The sequence below is a fragment of the Trachypithecus francoisi genome, unplaced genomic scaffold (genome assembly GCF_009764315.1).
Source record: "Trachypithecus francoisi isolate TF-2019V2 unplaced genomic scaffold, Tfra_2.0 Lachesis_group8, whole genome shotgun sequence".
In the NCBI taxonomy this organism is placed as follows: domain Eukaryota; kingdom Metazoa; phylum Chordata; class Mammalia; order Primates; family Cercopithecidae; genus Trachypithecus; species Trachypithecus francoisi.
Genome location: NW_022681473.1, coordinates 9636791 through 9656622, shown reverse-complemented (window position 1 = coordinate 9656622; position 19832 = coordinate 9636791). Strand labels below are relative to the sequence as shown.

Sequence of the window (19832 nt, the reverse complement as noted above, 5' to 3'; positions counted from 1 at the left end):
TGCCCGCCTGCTCAGCTGCGGGCCCACGAGGGGCTTCAAAGAGAAGCCAGGAAATGGTAGCCATGGTTTCCACTGGGGGAGCTTACTGTCTAATAAAGGCAACCTAAAACCTCGGAATAGAAGCTTCCCGAAATAGTGAGTCTGCAAGCTGGTCTCCCCGGCACTGCCTGGTAGGAGGTTCACATCAGGAAAGAAAAGAGCACAGACTTGGGCCCTCCTGCCAGCTCATGCCCACCCCACGTCCTCTCCCACGCCCACCTGCACCATCTCCCCAGCTAGGGAAGGCCCTTCCCATGCCTCACATCTGGCTTCAGAGCCTTGAACAATTGTCAGGAGGGATGAAGTTTAGGCTGACCGTTTTCTGATTTAAAGGGCCTTGCGTAGAAGGTTCTAAAGATTTAAGAATGAGATCAACTGGCCAGTGGGGAGTGGCTGAGGCCTCAGGTCCTGAGACATGAACTGCCTTCCTCACTCAGAAGCCCACGCTGAGATTAAACTTTAACCAACTCAGTGAGGCAACAGTCCAGTTGATATTTCTTCCAAACTGTAATTCAGTAACATCAAAGCACCCTGTCTTTTTTAATAGAATCTGCCTGACTTTCACTTTTGGTGCTGGAGAACTCAGAAGGTGGCTCAGCCCTCTGGTCCACACTTGGTGGGCAGCTCAGATGCCCCAGGCAGCCTGAGTAGAGTGAGCTTAGTCCCATTACCCCCTCCGCAGAGTGCTGGGGCATCCACAATCACTCCTGGAAACAAGAGAAGGAGGAATTTCCCGGAGGCATCATAGGGTTTCCTGGGACCGACTCAACTGGTTATTGGACAGTGCTCCACCCTCAACCCAGCTGAGGGGTAGGAGGGCAGAAGGTCTTGGTGGCCCCGGATCTTGTGGCTGTAATCAGTTTCAAACAGCAGTTAGGTCAGCTGTCCGCTCAGCCGAGGCAGCTCCGTTCATGGCATTCTCAAAGCTCTTGGAGCAAGCCGGAGGCATGGGCCTCTTCCAGACCCTGCAGGTCCTCACCTTCATCCTCCCCTGCCTCGTGATACCTTCCCAGATGCTCCTGGAGAACTTCTCAGCCGCTGTCCCAGGCCACCGATGCTGGACACACCTGCTGGACAATGGCTCTGCGGTTCCCGCAAACATGACCCTCAAGGCCCTTCTGACCATCTCCATCCCGCCAGGCCCCAACTGGGAGCCCCACCAATGCCGCCGCTTCCGCCAGCCACAGTGGCAGCTCTTGGACCCCAATGCCACGGCCACCAGCTGGAGTGAGGCCGACACGGAGCCGTGTGTGGACGGCTGGGTCTATGACCGCAGCGTCTTCACCTCCACCATCGTGGCCAAGGTAGGGCCTCCCCCAGAGCCACTCGAGTGGAGGTCAGAGTCATGGATCAGGTTGGTTGGACTCCAAGGTCCAGTCCTGGGAGGGACCCGCCTCCTCAGGCCCTGCTCACTCTCGAGCCTCTCAGCCCCTCGTCAGCCACACACAGGGGAGTGGGTGGCAGGGATCAGTCTACAGATGGGGCCAGCCCAGGCTCCTGGAAGTGTGGGGTCACCTGGACGGGCACCTCTGAATGCTGGCACCTGGACATTCGCCAGCCTCGTCTGGTCCCGGCCCTGTTGACCCATCAGCCATGACTTCAGGCAACTCAGTTGCAGGAGGAAGTCAGGGGTAAGGGGGGAATCTGGCTGAACTGACCCAACAGGCTTCTTGCTGAGACAGGCCAGGGTGACCAGATATCACCCTAGAGGTGGGTGGAGGATGAGGAACCTGATTGGATATCGAGGATGGAGTCAGAGGGGATTCTTGCTAAACTGATTCAGCAGGGTCCTTTGCTAAAACTGGATTTTATGAGAAAGCGCCCAGATGGGCCCAGGAGAAGGTTCAGGAACCTGACTAAAGTTTAGCCAAGCAAAGACTTCTGGTCACCCCACGCCCATTTCCTGATTGCTGATGATGGGCCAGATTCAGATCAGGGCTCCGGTTCCAAGATGAGCATGGAGCCTTCAAGAAGCATCCATTCCACTGGTGAATTCACTCAGTTGACATCTAAACCCCTCCTAGCAGCAAAGTCACCCCTCGCCCTGCACCTGCGAAGTGGCAGACACATTTCCACTGTGTCTCTGCTGCCACAACCTCGCCATAATCTTGTGGGATGGATCCTATGACAGTCCCCATTTAATAACAGAGAAAAGGAAAACACAGAGAGGTTAAGGGGCTGTCCCAGGCTTCACAACTAGAGTGTCCTGGAGCCTGATTCAATCCCGGCAGTCTGCATGGGGGACAAAAGCAAGGTTGCGAGGGGCGAGGAGGGGCAGCCTCCTTCAGGCAGATGGTTGGGGATGGCCTCTCCAAAGAGGCAACATTGACACTGAGACTTGGATGGTGAGGGGAGGAATTGGTGAAGGTCAGGAGCCCCACAGAGCAAAGGTCATGCATAGAAGCATGTCTGGGATTTGAAGGAGCTGAACAAGGCCCAGTGCATCTGGGCACAGGTGCTGAGGGGCCAGAAGCAGGTGCTGAGGGGCCAGAAGCAGGTGCAGGGGCATGCTCTGGAAGTGGGATTTTCTTTTTTTTTTTTTTCTGAGACAGAGTCTCACTCTGTCACCCAAGCTGGAGTGTAGTGGCGCAAGTATGACTGACTGCAGCCTCTAACTCCCAGCCTCCAGTGATCCTTGTGGCTTGGCCTCCATACCACCATGCCCAGCTAATTTTTTTTTTTTTTTTGACACTGAATCTCGCTCTATTGTCCAGGCTAGAGTGCAATGGCGCAATCTCAGCTCACTGCAACCTCCGCCTCCCAGGTCCAAGCGATTCTCCAGCCTCAGCCTCCCGAGTAGCTGGGATTGCAGGCATGTACAACCACTCCTGGCTAATTTTTGTATTTTTAGTAGAGAAAGGGTTTCACTGTGTTAGTCGGGCTGGTCTTGAACTCCTGACCTCTGGTGATCCACCCGCCTCGGCCTCTCAAAGTACTGGGATTACAGGCATGAGCCACCACACCTGGCTTAATTTTTTAAATTTTTAGTAGATATGAGGTCTGACTACATGGCCCAGACTGGTCTCGAATTCCTGAGCTGAAAGGATCCTCCAGCCCCAGCATTCCAAAGTGCTGGGATTACAGGCATGAGCCACTGTGCCTGGAATTTTCTTTTAAATGCAAAGAACCTCATCATCGTCATCCTCATTGGAGGGTTTGGAGCATGGAAGTGATTTGGTCTGACTTGCATTTTCAAGAGGTCACTTTGCATGATGGAGAAGCTCTGTGAGGGCATGGGGGACCCACTGGAGGCTACTGCAGCTGCCCGGGTGGGAGGGGAGAGAGGTGGGGGGAGCTGTTGGGCCTCAGTGGAGGACAGGCTGGGGGACGGGTGTGGGGTGTTCAGGCAAAGGATGACCGGTCCTGGGCTAGAGCCACTGTAAAAATCCCAGCGAACCGTGCCAAGCTCTCTCTAGTCATCCTCACTGCTGATGAGAGGACCAGATCATGGCTCCGTCTCTAGAGGAGAGGATAGCCCAGCTGAGGCAGTGGCTCTGCCACATCCACCTGGCCAGCACTCAGTAGAAGTGGAAGCCAAGCCCGTCATGTCACCCCTGCCAGCCATTCCCTGCCCCTGCCTCCCACTGCCCACCTTGCCTGCCACCTTACTGCCCACCACTGCCAGGTACTGCCGGACACAGCCACACATTGCCTGCCAAACTTCTTTTTACCAAGAAATTGTTCATTTTCATACCACTTCTGCCCCTTCAAGGCCCTGCTGCCCATTAGAGTCTGTCCTCTGCATGAGGGGCCACTGGGCCCCGTGGAGAGGCCTCCACACAGCTGGCAGACACAGAGCCAGGTCGCACTCTGTCCTGCAGCTGGGCTTCCCGTGGGGGGTTGTAGCCCCATGGTCAGCAGGTCTCTTCTACCTCTGTGACCTGGCACTGGGAGTCCAGGGACCCTAGTGTGGGTGGCTGGCCCCAAGGGCTCAGGCTGGCCAGGCGTCCCTCGGCCACACCCAGCCCCACGATTCCACACCCCCCGAGCTGAGCCACTGCACCCTCCTCTTGCAGTGGGACCTGGTGTGCAGCTCCCAGGGCTTGAAGCCTCTGAGCCAGTCCATCTTCATGTCCGGGATCCTGGTGGGCTCCTTTATCTGGGGCCTCGTCTCCTATCGGTGAGTGCCTCCGCTCCTCCCAGCCCCCAGCTCCCTCAAAACAGAATTGAAGACTGTGGGGCAGAAGGTTCAGAAATGTCAGGCGAGCACCCCATCCCCCCCTCCATCTCCCTCCTGCCTCCTCTGTTTCTTCCCTCCCCTGGCCATCCCCACCAACCCACAGACTGTTCCGGGTCCCCACCTCAGCAAGTTCCCCCAGACCCTGGCCTGGTTCCCCTCACAGGGAGGCCACCCCAGACCATCTCCTACTGCCCCCATTCCCTCTTCCATACTCCAGCCAGATGGTCATAGGCCTCCTCCATGTGGCTGTGCTTGGACCCTGTGCCTCAGAGCTGTCCTGGCTCCCCATCCTCCTCTCTTCTGTCCTTTGTCCCCCAGTCTCAAAGCCTTTCCAGAAGCCTCACGTGGGCCAAACACTGGCTAGGTGCAAGGGACACCCCCAGCAGAGATGGGGGAAGGGGTGGTAGGGAGGCTGGGAGACAAGTGTCTGCTCTTCCCCAGCTTGGAGCCAAGCAGGGCTCAGGACACAGGTGAGTAAGTTAGGCCACCTTGGAACGTGAAGGGGGCTAGGGAACAGGGCACAGGTGATGGGCACGCCGGGGCCGGCCAGCAGGACTGGATACGTCTCATACCAGGTGACACTGAAACCCAGGCCTGCTGGCGGGAAGAAGCGTTCTCTATGACATACTTTCTTCTCTTGGCTTCCAGAACATCCTCACTGCTGGTTTTCCTTCCACCTCCCAGGAAGCTGTTCCCCTTCCCCCTCCTCCTGCTACCCCTCCTCCTGCTCCCCCTCCTCCCTCTCTTCCTGTTGTGGGAGCTGAGCTGCTGATTCCTCGCCACCCCACTCACTCCCCCAGCAGCCTCCATCAGAGGACACGGACCCCCGACCCATGGGCCCCTCTGCACCTGCGCTGTCCCCTGGCCTCCCTTCCTCACCCCACACTCGCCTGGCTCTTCCTCCAGGACGCACTCAGCCCAAGCCCCTCCCTGCCACAGCATCCGCTTGCCTGAGCCACCATCTCCTCCCACCAGGCAGGCCGCAACCCCTCGCAGGTGTCCTCTACAGTGGCCATCCACACTGCCACAGCACTGAGTGACTTTGCAAAATCTTGGAGGTTGATCTGGTCAATAAAAGCTGGCCGGAAGTCCTCCAAGGGCCCCACTGCACTGAAGACAGTCCCTTTCTGCCCACCGCCTGCCCTGTGCTGGGCATCCTCCCACCCCCAGCTCCACCAGCCTCCTCCTGGAGCCCCCTGCACCCCTGCAGAGCGCCTCAGTGACTGTGCTTCACCCAGAAGCTCCTGCCCATGCTGCCTGGTGCCCACACACAGGCCACAGCTCAATGCTCTTCCTTGGGGAGGCCCTCCCAGGCCACAGAGCCAGAGACTCCTGCCCAGCCCCAGGCATGACTATCCCAACCCCTCCTTGCTTCCCTCATCACAGTGCCTGGCTCTGACCATGACTGGCTGGCTTAAGTCTTGTTTATTGTCCATGTCCCCACAAGCACACAGGAACCCAGGGACTGTGCCCCAGAGCCCAGCTCAGCACCATGGCAGACATGCAGCCATTATTTTAGGAATGGAGGACTGCCTTCCCGCTCCCTCCTACCACCACCCTACCGGCTCTGGGGTCTGACTACCTGGGTCTGAATCCCAGCCTTATCACGCCCAGTCTTGTTCTACAAGGTAGATCTCTTCCCTTCTCTGGGCCTCAGTTTTCCCCCAGCAGTGGGGCCTCGCACCTGCCCACACAGTTGTTGTGAGGATGAAACGAGCATCCTTGCTCCTGGATGCTGCTCAGACAGGCATGGCCAAGGTCCACCTCGCATCTCCGTTCTGAGCAGCACGGGCTTGAGTGGCACTAAATGCAGTCTCCGGTTCAGGCTCAGCCAGCCTGGAGGCCACTGCGGCCCAGGGCACTTGGGCAGGGCCGAGGGCTCTGCATTGCCCCATGAGGACCCCTTTCACAGTGCACAGATGAGAGCAGTGCCTTGCAAAGTCTCAGCCTCCTCACTCCCCAGCCCCTTGCCCAGTGTCTCGATTCTCATAGCAGCCCTGTGAGGCATGTCCTTATGGATGCCCTTGTGTTACAGATGGGGAAACTGAGGCTCAGAGATGTTGAGTCACATGCTCAGGGTCACCCAGGAAGGACAGAGCTGGGGCTCAAACCCAGACATCTGATGCCCAAACCTGTGTTCTTTTTTATTTATTTATTAGAGACAGAGGCTCACTCTGTTGTCCAGCCTGCAGTGCAGAGGCGTGATGATAGCTCACTGCAGCCTTGAACTCCTGGGCTCAAGCCATCCTCCCTCCTCAGCCTCCCAAGTAGCTGGGACCACAGATGCCTGGCTAATTTTTTAAATTTATTTAGAAGAGACTGAGGTCTCACTATGTTGCCCAGGCTGGTCCTGAACTCCTGGCCTAAAGTGATCCTCCAGCCTCAGTCTCCCAAAGTGCTGGGATTACAGGCATGAACCACCGTGCCCAGCCCCAAACCTCATGTTCTTAAACATTGAGACCGAACTGCACCCTCCCGTGGCAAGGTACTGCCACTTTTATAACAGAAACACTCTGAATGTACCCCTAAAAGTTCCAAGAAAGATGAGCCTCCTGCAGGAGACCCCCTGGCGTTGTTGAACTCCCAGAAGGCAAGTGCCTGCCCACATATCCACGTCCTCAGGGGCCCCTCTCCAGGCCCCGTGTGCTTCTCTCCTTTGACAGGTTTGGGCGGAAGCCGATGCTGAGCTGGTGCTGCCTGCAGTTGGCCGTGGCGGGCACCAGCACCATCTTTGCCCCAACATTTGTCATCTACTGCGGCCTGCGGTTCGTGGCCGCTTTTGGGATGGCTGGCATCTTTCTGAGTTCACTAACACTGAGTGAGTCCCCAGCTCAGCGCGCTGCTGCCATGGGGGCGGGGGTGGCAGGAGAGAATGGGGCTCAGGTCGCCGCATGAGGCCTCACCTGCACGTGTCTGCATCCTGCAGTGGTGGAGTGGACCATGACCAGCAGGAGGGCGGCCACCATGACGGTGGTGGGATGTGCCTTCAGCGCAGGCCAGGCGGCACTGGGTGGCCTGGCCTTTGCCCTGCGGGACTGGAGGACCCTCCAGCTGGCAGCATCAGTGCCCTTTTTTGCCATCTCCCTGATATCCTGGTCAGTATGATGTGGGACCTTTTCCTTAGGAGACCCAGGGTGGGAGGGTAACCCTTCACTTTCACTTCTCTGACTGGCAGGAGGTCCAGAGCCATGGAGTGCCACAGAAGGGCCGTGGCGTGAGCGGGGCCCTCGCTGGGGAGGGACGTTGGAGATTGGCAGTCCTAGGCTGAGTGTTGCAGCCCAAGGTCTGTGGCTCCCATCCAGCCCAGACAGGCCAAGATGGGCCGGCACAGCATTGGTTCAAATGGCGATTTAAAAAATATATTTGTAACTAGTTGCTAACATTTAACAATCAGAAGATTTGGCCGGGCGCGGTGGCTCAAGCCTGTAATCCCAGCACTTTGGGAGGCCGAGACGGGCGGATCACGAGGTCAGGAGATAGAGACCATCCTGGCTAACACGGTGAAACCTCGTCTCTACTAAAAATACAAAAAACTAGCCGGGCAAGGTGGCGGGCGCCTGTAGTCCCAGCTACTCGGGAGGCTGAGGCAGGAGAATGGCATAAACCAGGGAGGCGGACCTTGCAGTGAGCTGAGATCCGGCCACTGCACTCCAGCCTGGGCGGCGGAGCGAGACTCCGTCTCAAAAAAAAAAAAAAAAAAAAAACAGAAGATTTTTAAAAACAAACAAAAGCAGTATTTTTACCTTCTCTGGAAAAACTGGAAGATCCAGGGGCACTGGGCCGAAGTTCGGCCACAGTGGAAGCAGCCGCTCTCCCAGCCCCCAGGCCCCACCGCCGCCGTCCCCTGGGCTGAGGCTGTGGGCATCGTCCCTCCCCAACGCTTGCACAGGCCCCACCCACCGGCTTCACTCCTTCACATACAGGGCGGACCAAAACTGGATATGAAAATAGATCATTGTCACTACAGTTTTAGGGGTTGCAAAAATCCCTGAAGTATGGAAATTCCTCCTTGGATTGGCACTGAGGAAGGAGACACAGATAGGTGCAGAGGGTCTTAGGTGCTAGGGACACACAAGTGAACAAAACAGGCAAAAACCAGGGGCCCCATGGAGCTTACGTTTCATACACAGATCAATAAGTGAAGAGGAAGGCCATCCCTTACAATAATTAGGCCATCCCTGCCACACTGATCAGGTGTGTACTAGGCGCTTACTAACATACCTTCTAATAAGGAAGATGATGCCATTACCGCCATTTTCTTTTTTTTTTTTTTTTTTTTTTTTTTGAGACGGAGTCTCGCTCTGTTGCCCAGGCTGGAGTGCAGTGGCCAGATCTCAGCTCACTGCAAGCTCCGCCTCCCAGGTTTACACCATTCTCCTGCCTCAGCCTCCCAAGTAGCTGGGACTACAGGCGCCCGCCACCTTGCCCGGCTAGTTTTTTTTGTATTTTTTAGTAAAGACGTGGTTTCACCGTGTTAGCCAGGATGGTCTCGATCTCTTGACCTCGTGATCCACCCGTCTCGGCCTCCCAAAGTGCTGGGATTACAGGCTTGAGCCACCGCACCCAGCCCTTACCGCCATTTTCAAATGCAGGACCGAGACCTAGAAAGGTTAGGTCACTCACCCGGGGTCACACACAGCCGGTGAATGCCAGAGGTAGGATTTGAACCCAGGCAGGCTAACTCTTCACCACTACGTCAAACTGCCTCCAGAAGTCCTTCTTAGATTCCCTGCAAAGAGGGCTGAGAGTCAGTGGGCTGGGCAGATCCTGTGCCTTCCACCAGCAAAATGCTTCTGGCCTATCTGCCCCTGAGGTTGGGGAGAAACAGACTGGTTTTATAAAATTACCTGGTTCTGCCTGGGAATGTTTTAAACATGCTTTAGAAAAAAAAAAACAGGCCAGGCGTGGTGGCTCACGCCTGTAATCCCAGCACTTTGGAGGCTGAGGCGGGCAGATCACAAGGTCAGGAGATCGAGCCTTCCTGGCTAACACGGTCTCTACTAAAAATACAAAAAAATTAGCCATGGTGGTGCATGCCTGTAGTCCCAGCTACTTGGGAGGCTGAGGCAGGAGAATCACTTGAATCTGGGAGGCAGAGGTTGCAGTGAGCCAAGATCACACCACTGCACTCCAGCCTGGGTGACAGAGCAAGACTCCGTTTCAAAAAAAAAAAGTACTAAGTGACCTTTCTATCCTAGAAATGGCCCCAGAATCATTGGTGAAGCAGCCAACTCTAGGGACACCCATGCCCAGGCCACCTGTGCCCTGGCTGTGTGCAGGACTCAGGTGGGCAGGCCCCAGTAGCCAGGCGAGCCAGGCTAGCGCCTGGAGGTGGCTCGCTCGCGAAGGTGGGCCGCCAGGCACTGGGGCTCAGTTTTATTCTGAAACCATTGGGGACTGCCAGGTTCATGGCTGGACAGCAGCAGCACAGAAGCATCTGCCTACTCGTCACTCATCTCAGCTGAAGGGTCTGTGCCCACTGGCCCTTTCCACCCTACCCCAGGGGACAGCCCAGCGTGCACCCCCGCTACACACCTGCCTCCTTACAGGTGGCTGCCAGAATCCGCCCGGTGGCTGATTATTAAGGGCAAACCAGACCAAGCGCTTCAGGAGCTCAGAAAGGTGGCCAGGATAAATGGCCACAAGGAGGCCAAGAACTTGACCATAGAGGTGAGATGCTGCTGTCTGTGACTTGACCTGGGACAGGACATGCACTGATGGATCGTCCATGTGGCCTCCAACATCAGTACCACCCACTCCAGCACCACCACCAGCATCTCCACAAACACCACCAACACCTCCATCACCACCTCCACACAGACACCACCACCACCACTAATCCCAATACCATTGCCAACAGCACCACCACCGTCCACACCCACCATCACCTTCACCGCCATCACTCCATCACCACCAGCACCACCAATACCATCACTAACCCCACAGCCACCATCTCTGCAAAACATCTCCACCACCTTCACCACCATCGTCACCATCAGTAACCGCACTGTCATTATCAACAGCGCCCACACCGTCACCTCTATCACCCACCACCTCCACCCGCACGTAGCACACGCCCACCTCACGGGGCTTCTCGATGTGTCTGGGGAAACAGAATGTGCTTATTTGAAGGTAGCTGTTTTCAGGAAGCAGGTGCTGCCAGAGATTAGGGTGAAGATGGGGCGGGAGGATCAAGGAAGACTTCCAGAAGCGGGCAAGCTAGAGCTGAGAGGACCAGGTCTGAGTCAAATCTGCAGAAGAGCCAGGGCCTGGAGAGAACTTTTTCTGCTCCATCCCTGCCCCCTCCCCTAGAGATCCGGCTTCCAGAGGCTGAGGCCCAGGACAGGCTCCCGGTCACTCTGACCACTTGGACAGTTCTCTGGCACAGGGGGTGGGCGGGGCCATTGCCCCACCATTCACAGTGCCCCCATTCTCCCCGGAAGGTGCTGATGTCCAGCATGGAGGAGGAGGCAGCCTCTGCAAAGGAGCCGCGGTCGGTGCTGGACCTGTTCTGCGTGCCTGTGCTCCGCTGGAGGAGCTGCGCCATGCTGGTGGTGAAGTATGCCGTCCTGGAATCCCTCCCCAAGGCAGGGCTGGGACAGGCAGGAGGCAGGGTGTCTGGGGGAAACAGCACCCACAGGCCTCAAGGGGGTGCATTTCTGTCTGGGACAGGACGCAGGCAGCCCCAGGAGGCAGGAGTCCTGGCAGACCCCAGAGAGGGACTGTGCACTGCTGGGGTCTGGAGGCTGCCATCTGCAGGAAGCCAGAGGGAAAGGGTGGGGGTCCCAGGGTCCCAGGGAGGTCCCAAGACAGGGGCAGAGCCAAGGTCCCTAAAGCCAGGGGACCAGCCGTGGCCAAGGAGTACCACTGTTTGTCAGCATTAGAGACTTACCACTTTCCTAGAAACTATGGCCATGCTCCTAGAGGGTGAACCCGCATTAGTTGACCCCTCCATGCAACCCCACTTCACTGATGGGGAAAGGGGATCCCAGAGGGGTAAGCAACAAGCCCAAGATGATAGAGCCTGCATTGGAACCGGGCTGAGCTAGCACTTGGCTTACTGGTACTGTCACCGCCCAGGGCCCGCACGACCAGACCCTGGCCCACCCAAGGTCATCTGGGCCCAGGAAAAGGCCCTTAAAACAAAATCACTTCCGCTGACGTCCAAAAGAGCATATTAAAAAGCAAGGACCAGGCCGGGCACGGTGGCTCACGCCTGTAATCCCAGCACTTTGGGAGGCTGAGGCGGGCGGATCACAAGGTCAGGAGATCGAGACCACAGTGAAACCCCGTCTCTACTAAAAATACAAAAAATTAGCCGGGCACGGTGGCGGGCGCCTGTAGTCCCAGCTACTTGGGAGGCTGAGGCAGGAGAATGGCAGGAACCCGGGAGGCGGAGCTTGCAGCGAGCCGAGATCGCGCCACTGCACTCCAGCCAGGGGGACAGAGCGAGACTCCGTCTCAAAAAAAAAAAAAAAAAAAAGCAAGGACCAGTCAGGCGTGGTACTCAAGCCTGTAATCCCTCACTTTGGGAGGCTGAGGCAGAAGGATCGCTTGAGCCCAGGAGTTCAAGACCAGCCTAGGTAGCATCGTGAGACACTCTTATCTCTACTGAAAATCAAAAAGTGAGGCAGGAGGATCACTGGAGCCCAGGAGATAGAGGCTGCACTGAGCTGAGATTGTGCTACTGCACGCCAGCCTGGACGACAGAGCAAAGAAAAAAACCTTAGGACCAGGTTTGACTGGGACTTCTATCTTGAAATAAAGCTAAAGCTTAGGAAAACGTTTCTTTTATGCTATATTTAACCACATATGGGTTATGATGGCAAATATTTGCTAATCTTAGAACAAAGATAGATCAAATGCCTTTTTTAAAAAACTTCAATGTGTTTCTGATAAATCAGAAGAAGTGCTCTTGCTGCAAACACCCGGGACCAGTTTAAAAAAAAGAAAAAAACAACCTTCCAGGATTCCTCAGGGGCCGGCTCTGCAACCTTTGTTATTCAAATCAGAGGCTTTGAAGCGGGTGACCTTGCGGGTTTTCTTGTCTTGACTTGTTAACCCAGTTGTTATCTGTCCAAGGCTCCAGCATCGGCCGCTTTTGAGCATCAGCCAAGTGACTCTCATGTCACTCACATAAACTTCATGAAACACTGCGGCTTGTGCATGAATTGCGATTTTACTCTGCCGTGGTTGGGCTGGTGTTGTCCAATGTTTATTGGGTGATGCAATCAGGTGACCCCTAAGGGGAGGGCCGGGAGGAGTGTCTGGGTTGAGCAGGGAGGGGCACAGATTTTAAACTTGGCGGGGAAGAATTTTACCTTGCAGCCACTTGTGGATCCAAACCCCGTCTCCAAACCATGAGAATTTAAATACTGTAAATTCAGCTACTCGTGAGCCGGTGGGTGGGGGAGTGGGCAGAAAGCAGACCCTGAGATGGACCAGAGAAGGGGAGGGGAGATGCAGCCACAGCCTGGGCCCGGCCCAGCCCCTGGGAGCATGGAAGCTGGGGCCCTTCTAGGTGGTCCCTCTGCCCCGTGAAGCAGTCACAGGCTGCTCACCCCAGAGGAGGGGCAGCACTCCCAGGGGCTGGGGGACAGGCTTTCCATCCTGAATGCGGTCTGGGCAGTGCAGCCCAGGGACTCCCGAAAGGCCCCATCCTGCCATGATTCCCACCTTCCAAAACAAGGGAACTGGCACAGTGTGATTGGTTATTGGAATCAAAGTCAGAGAGGGCTAGGCCGGAAGTGAGGGGCAGCTCAGAGATCCCCGAGGGCAGGCTTGGTCCCAGCCTGAAGAGGGGGCCGAGTCTCCCAGCCAGGGAGCCAGAGAGGCGATGCCCCAGTCTATCATTGCCCCTGACCCCAAGCCCGTATGTGAAGGGATGGGGGCACCACCCTGCCTGCCCTTTCCTGGAAGAGCCTGACCCTGGGATTGTGTCCTGAGTTTAGCAGGCTTCTGGGACGGCTGGCCGAGACAAGCCCGGGATTGTCCTCCGGGGTTGGCCATGTCCTTCCAGGCAGCTCCTGGTGGGAGGTGCTGTTGCTGTTGGGGCGCCCTCTCCCCGGCAGGGCAGGGGCCTGACTTCCAGCCTTGCCCGCAGCTTCTCTCTATTGATCTCCTACTACGGGTGGTCTTCGACCTGCAGAGCCTGGGCCGTGACATCTTCCTCCTCCAGGTCCTCTTCGGGGCCGTGGACTTCCTGGGCCGGGCCACCACTGCCCTCTTGCTCAGTTTCCTTGGCCGCCGCACCATCCAGGCAGGTTCCCAGGTCATGGCCGGCCTCGCCATTCTGGCCAACATGCTGGTGCCGCAAGGTGAGGCGGGAGGCCTGGGTGGTGGGACAGGGCCCTGCTTCCTCGCCCACCCTACTGCTCTCAGTGTGGGGCCACATCCCCTCCCTGGCCCCAGGAGCTGCCTCCCTGTCTTCTTTCTGAATGAGGGAGGCTGCGAGGACCTGGAATCCCTCTCCGTGTCTCCTTTTATTGCTCAGCGTGGGAGACTGGGCGAAAAAGACAGGGCCGCATGTCCTGTGGTGGCAGCAGAGCTGGGAGGAAGGCAGGAGGGTGCCTTGCGGCTGGCCAGGGAAGGCCTGAATGAGGACAGAGGCGGCCGGGGCCCTGCAGGCTGCAGCGAGAGCCTAAGTTCTGAGCAGCTGCAAGGAAACTGGCAACGGCGAGCCCCTCCCAGCAGTTCAGGTGCCTGCTCGGAACAACACATTGGGGATGCCAGGCCTGCAGCCAAAAGTGGCCCAGACCTCTGCCTCCAGGCAGGGCTTCTGCCTTCCCCACACAGGCAGGCTTGGGGCCAGCAGGGAAGCTGCTGTGGGCTGGGCCTGGCGCTCTCTCCTTCACAGCAAGAGGCACCTCGGGACCCTAGGAGCAGCGGGGGGCAGGCTTTGAGTGCAGCCTTCACAGCCAGCCAGGCTCAGCCACCCCAGACCTGGCTGGGTTTCTGCCTGTGCCCCTCAGGTCCACCTGCCACAATATCACATCCTATGCTCCGTCCCCCAACCCCAGCCCTGGGCAGCCCCGCACCAAGCCATCAGGGCTGGGGACTTGTAGGGAGCCCAGGGGCCCCTCTGCTCCAGGCTGGCTGGCCACACACTGACTAGCCCCTGGGAACCCTCCGGGGCCAACCCCACTCTCACCCCCTTCCTGTACCCAGATTTGCAGACCCTGCGTGTGGTCTTTGCTGTGCTGGGAAAGGGATGTTTTGGGATAAGCCTAACCTGCCTCTCCATCTACAAGGCTGAACTCTTCCCCACGCCATTGCGGTAAGCTGGGCTGCAGGCCATGCCCCAGGGCCAGCAGAGCCATCCTGGGAGGGCAGTGGGGAGGGTAAACAAGGGCTTGGTAGTCAGGGAAATGCAGCCAGGGCTGCTCAGGGCCCCCCCAGGACAGCTCCTCCCCACAGCGAGTTTCGGCCCAGACGGAAGCAGTACAGCAGAGCCCTAGGGACATCTGGGCCTGTGTTTTCAAACCGTTCTGAACCACAGAGTCATCTCTCCAGGTGGAATCTTATAAGAACCCTGATAAGGAGACCAAGAGCTGCCCTGGTGGCAGTGGGGACCCTCAACTCATTTCCCACCACTCCTTCCCTGCCCCAAGAGAGCCCCAAGTCACCTCCTTGGAGCCCAAGGGCATCATAAAACACAAGTGGAAAACCCGTGGTCTAGAGTCTAGGCCACCCCCACATTTGATATTTGGGTAAACAGGCTCGGGGTGAAGGGCTGACTCAGCAGAAGGGTAGGACTGGACTCCAGCTCTCCAGACTTTTAGCCCAATGTTCTTCCCACCACTCACTCATTTGTCCATTTTTAAATTTGTTGTTTGGACAAGCATTTATTGGTTTTGTTGATATCATATGGAAAGCCTGAGTTGGGAGCTCAGTGGCCTAGCAGGAGCATGGAGAAGCCCTTAAGTTGCCCAAGAGCAGGGAAAATGAGGTGGACCCCATAGATTTCCCCTGAAATACTAGATGCAAAAATCTGGGTAGGCTCCATGGAGGAGGTGGCATTAGAGGAGGCCTTGAGGAGGGCAATTCCCTCAGCCCAGCTTTCCTTCCCCTGGCATCCATGGGCCCAGCCAACCTGTCTTCTTGCCACAGGGCCAGCTATAACAGGGATCTGGGCCCTCCCCTTCACCCACAGGATGACAGCAGATGGCATTCTGCATTCGGTGGGCCGACTGGGGGCTATGATGGGTCCCCTGATCCTGATGAGCCGCCAAGTCCTGCCCCTGCTGCCTCCTCTCCTCTATGGCGTTATCTCCATTGCTTCCAGCCTGGTTGTGCTGTTCTTCCTCCCGGAGACCCGGGGACTTCCGCTCCCTGACACTATCCAGGACCTGGAGAGCCAGTGAGTGACCTGTGACCCCTGGGTATAGGGCTGGGCTTCCTCCTGGGCCAAGATGGGGACAGGCCTGGGTCACCCAGGGCAAAGGCTCAAGAGTATCAAGGCCTGTGTTTCTGAAACCATTTAATCTTTCCAACAATCCTGCCAGAAAGGTACTATTACTATCCCCGTACTATTACTAGAGTCAGAGAGAAAAAGTGACTTATCCAAAGTCTCATGGGTAGAAAGTGATCATACCTCATGCAGGAAAATGTAACGGTTGAAAGCCCAGGCTCAGCAGCCAGATTGCCTGGGCCCACATTCCCCACCTGCCTGGGCAAGTGACTTAACCTCTCTCAGCAAAACTGACAAAGGAAGATACAGATAGTCTCAAGTGTCCTAGTGAAATTTTCCCACAAAGAATTTCAGGCCCAGACAGATCAACAGGTGAGTTTTTTCAAACCCTCAGAGAACAGATTGTGCCATCTCACATCTGTTCTTTGAGAGGGAGAAATGAGGGAGCACTCCCTAGCTGCATTTTATAGCCAGAACCACTTCTGTGGGCTTTAGCCTCCTCCTTTGTAAAATGGTGTTTTTAAAAAAAAAAAAAAAAAACTAAACAAACAAAACCCAGCCTGGCTCACAGAGTTGTTTTCTGGTTTAAGGGAATTATTATTTTAAAGTGCCTGGGAAAATGCCAGGCTTGCAGCAAGCACTCTGGACATGTGGTTTTTGTGACCTGGGTGAGTGTTCACGGGGCCTCAATTCTGATGGTGACTGAGGTCACAATGATAGTAATAATATTGAGCTCTTATTGTTTTATGTCACCTTATTTAATCAATGCAACAACCACATGAGGTGCTATTACTGTCCAATTACTTTGCCAAGGAAACTGAGATGCAGCAGGGTTATATAACTTGCCTAAGGACACCTGCAGAGACCCGGAGAAGATGGGACTTCATTTTTTCTTTAATTTTTGTTTTGTACTACCTACTATGTTTTTTGTTGTGTACCTACTATGTTTCAGGCACTGTCCCATGCTTGGGACACAGAAGGGAGTAAAAGCCTAATGCCATAGAGTTTACCCCCCAATAAGACTTGACCGCCGTTCTGCCCCAAGCCCCAAGTGCATACCCACTTCATCACATAGCACTGCTTTTCTTTGGATTATTCTAGGAAATCAACAGCAGCCCAGGGCAACCGGCAAGAGGCCATCACTGTGGAAAGTACCTCGCTTTAGAAATTGTGCCTGCATGGAGCCCCTTTAGTCAAAGACTCCTGGGAAAGGAGTTGCCTCTTCTCCAATCAGAGGGTGGAGGCGAGCTGGGCGAACTCGAGGGCCTGGCATGGCAGAGGCCAGGCAGCCGCAGCCGAGTGGACAGCATGGCCATCTGCTGTGGCTGAAGGCAGCTTCCACAGCTCACTCCTCTTCTTCCTGCCCCACCTTACCCCAACCCTACAGGAGCCTGTGCAGGCAGCCATGCCCAACCAATAACAAGATGGTTCCCCTCCCTTTTCCTGCCAGGCTCATGTCTTTACACCTTCACTCAGCCACGCCAACCAGAGACTGGGTTCCAATCTCACCCCACCACATACAGAGCCCTCATCTGTGAAATGAGAATGATCACGTGACCCACCCCCAGGGCAGGTATCAGGGTGAACTGATCTTAGCACCGGCCAAATAAATGGAACTTGCTGAGAGAGCTGCCAGATACAGGTGTCCAGGTTGCACACTGGCCCCAGGCGTGTAGCCAAGGAGGCATGTGGGGTCTGAAACTCAGCCCCGGCTACACTGGCCCCACTACCTACCCTAGCAAAGGCTGTGTCCACTCCAAGAAAAGAGCTGTTTTAATCACTTTTCATTTACCCATCAGTGAGGGAGGGCTTCCAGCCCTGTGGTTACAAAGATGGCCAAACACATCATGAAACACCAGACAGGAGGCTGGCAGCAGGTTACCACACACATGTGCTCAGAGCCCACAAAGATGACACTGCACGCCATGCGGGGCCACACGGGACGGGGTGCACTGAGAATCTGAGCGAATGGCCAGGGCTGCGGGAAGGCAGCTTTGGAGCACAGAGAGGGTAGGGCAACTCCTGGCTTCCGACGGAGGGTGTAATTGGCTTATTCCATCATGCTGCGGGCTGGCGAGAAATGGAACCTTACAAGCGTAGGGATAAGAGGAACCGCCCTTGGTCCCCTCGCTGAGGGTCGGGCCAGGGAGCCTCTTCCACAGGGGTGGAGTGAAACGGGAGAAGGGGAGCTCACAAGCAGGCCTGCCGAGGCCTCCTGGCTTTGCCAGATGTCAAGGCAGCACATAATACTGAACCTTAACTTTTGGTTTTCAACCAAAGGGTACCCTTTTGCTGTTTGTTTTTCCGGAGGAGACACCTTTTCTAGATTCATGCTCAGACCTCCCTTGTCCAGGCTGTGAAAACTATGGGATGGTCGAGGCCGACTGCCCTTCTCAGAGGCAAGGAAGCAAAAGGGCAGAGTGGTGGAGGGGCCAGCTTGCAGAAACACGGCCAGGGCTCTTTCCAGCACACAAGGCTCCTAGCCCTCGTCTCCACCCCTCCACGCCCCTGATATCTGTGGCCCTGCCACAAAGTTACCCTCATGCCCTTCCCTGGAGACCCCATTCTGGGAAACCTCAATCTCAGGCCCCTCAACTCACCTCTCACACCCCATGTATACCAGGTCAATCACTCCTGCCCCCTTACAGCTCCCAAATCCACCTACTTCCCCTTCACTCTGGCTACACCCTAGTTCATACCATGGTTGTAGTTCCAAAATGGTCCGTGATGTCCATATCACACTCGGTACAATGGCCACAATGCTTATTAAGAAACGCAATCCAAACCAAATCCCTCCCTGCTGAAAGCCCTCCAGTGGCTCACGATGAGGATCACACTTCTTCCCCTCCCTGGTCAGGCCCCTATGGGCCCCCAGCCTTTCCTCATACTTCAGTACATTTTAAAGGATTCAGATCATACAAAGAATGTTCTTGAAACAGCATGGAATTAAATTAGAAATCAATTATGGAAAGAGATATAGAAAACCTCTTTAAACTATACAACACACTTATAAGTAACCCACGGGTCAAAGAGTGAATCTCAAAGGAAATAAGAAAAGATTTTGAACTGAGTGAAAATTAAAAAATTACATATCAAAATTTGTGAGATGAAGCTAAAGTAATGATTATGGGGAAATTGATATCATTAAATGCTAACATTAGAAAAGAAGAAAGTTCCAAATCAAATACCTCAGCTCTCACCTGGAAAGTAGAAAAAGAAGAGTTAATTAAAACTATAGTAAACAGAAGAAATAATACACAAGAGAAATCAGAGAATTGAAAAAATAAAGAAAATTAGCAAAACCTAGAGGTAGTTCTTTAAGATCAATACAATTTACAAACCTCTAGCCTTCCTGATCAAGAAAAAAAGAGGCTGGGCATGGTGGCTCACACCTGTAATCCCAGCACTTTGGGAGGCTGAGGTGGGAGGATCACTTGAGGTCAGGAGTTCAAGACCAGCCTGGCCAACGTGGTGAAACACTGTCTCCACTAAAAATACAAAAATCAGCCCGGGGTGGTGGTGCACACCTGTAATCCCAACTACCCTGGAGGCTGAGGCAGGAGAATCAAGGAGAATCACCTGAACCTGGGAGGCGGAGGTTTCTGTGAGCCGAGATCACACCACTGTACTCCAGCCTGGGCGACAGAGCGAGATGCTATCTCAAAAAAAAAAAAGAGAAGAAAGAAAGAAAAAAAGAGAAAAGACACCCACTACAAACCTCGGGCATGAGAGAGGACACATCACTAATAATCCAGACATTAAAACGATAATAAGGGAATATTCTGGGCAATAATTAACCAAATATTTTGAACACTTTAACAAATTTCTTGAGGAACACAAACTACCAAAACTCACTCAAGAAGATATAGGTGACTTGATTAGCCCTAAATCTGTTTTTAAAATTGAACTTATGTTTTAAAACCTTCCCACAGAGAAAATTCCGGGCCCAAATGGCTTCACTGGTGAATTCTGACAACTATTTAAGCAGAAAATAATAGCGATTCTACAAGCAAAACCTTCTAGAAAATTGAAAACGAGGTAACACTTCCCAGCTCGTTCTGTTTCCCTGAAACCAGAAAAAGACATTGCAAGAAAATAAAGCTATAAACCAACATCCCTTATGGACATAAACATAAAACTTTTTAAGAAACATTTAACAAGTTGAATCCAACTATGCATGTATATATATTTACATATGTGTGT

General features: G+C 54.8%; 1 protein-coding gene across 1 annotated transcript; it reads left to right on the top strand.

The window, feature by feature from the left end:
- Positions 1 to 541: 541 nt before the first annotated feature.
- On the top strand, positions 542 to 18596 carry SLC22A11 (solute carrier family 22 member 11). The gene is given in 11 exon segments (XM_033205749.1): positions 542 to 1343; positions 4056 to 4159; positions 6883 to 7037; positions 7146 to 7314; positions 9769 to 9889; positions 10663 to 10778; positions 13323 to 13348; positions 13351 to 13536; positions 14387 to 14495; positions 15372 to 15578; positions 16731 to 18596. Coding segments are annotated over 11 exon segments (1650 nt in total). The 5' UTR covers positions 542 to 950; the 3' UTR covers positions 16795 to 18596.
- Positions 18597 to 19832: the final 1236 nt, after the last annotated feature.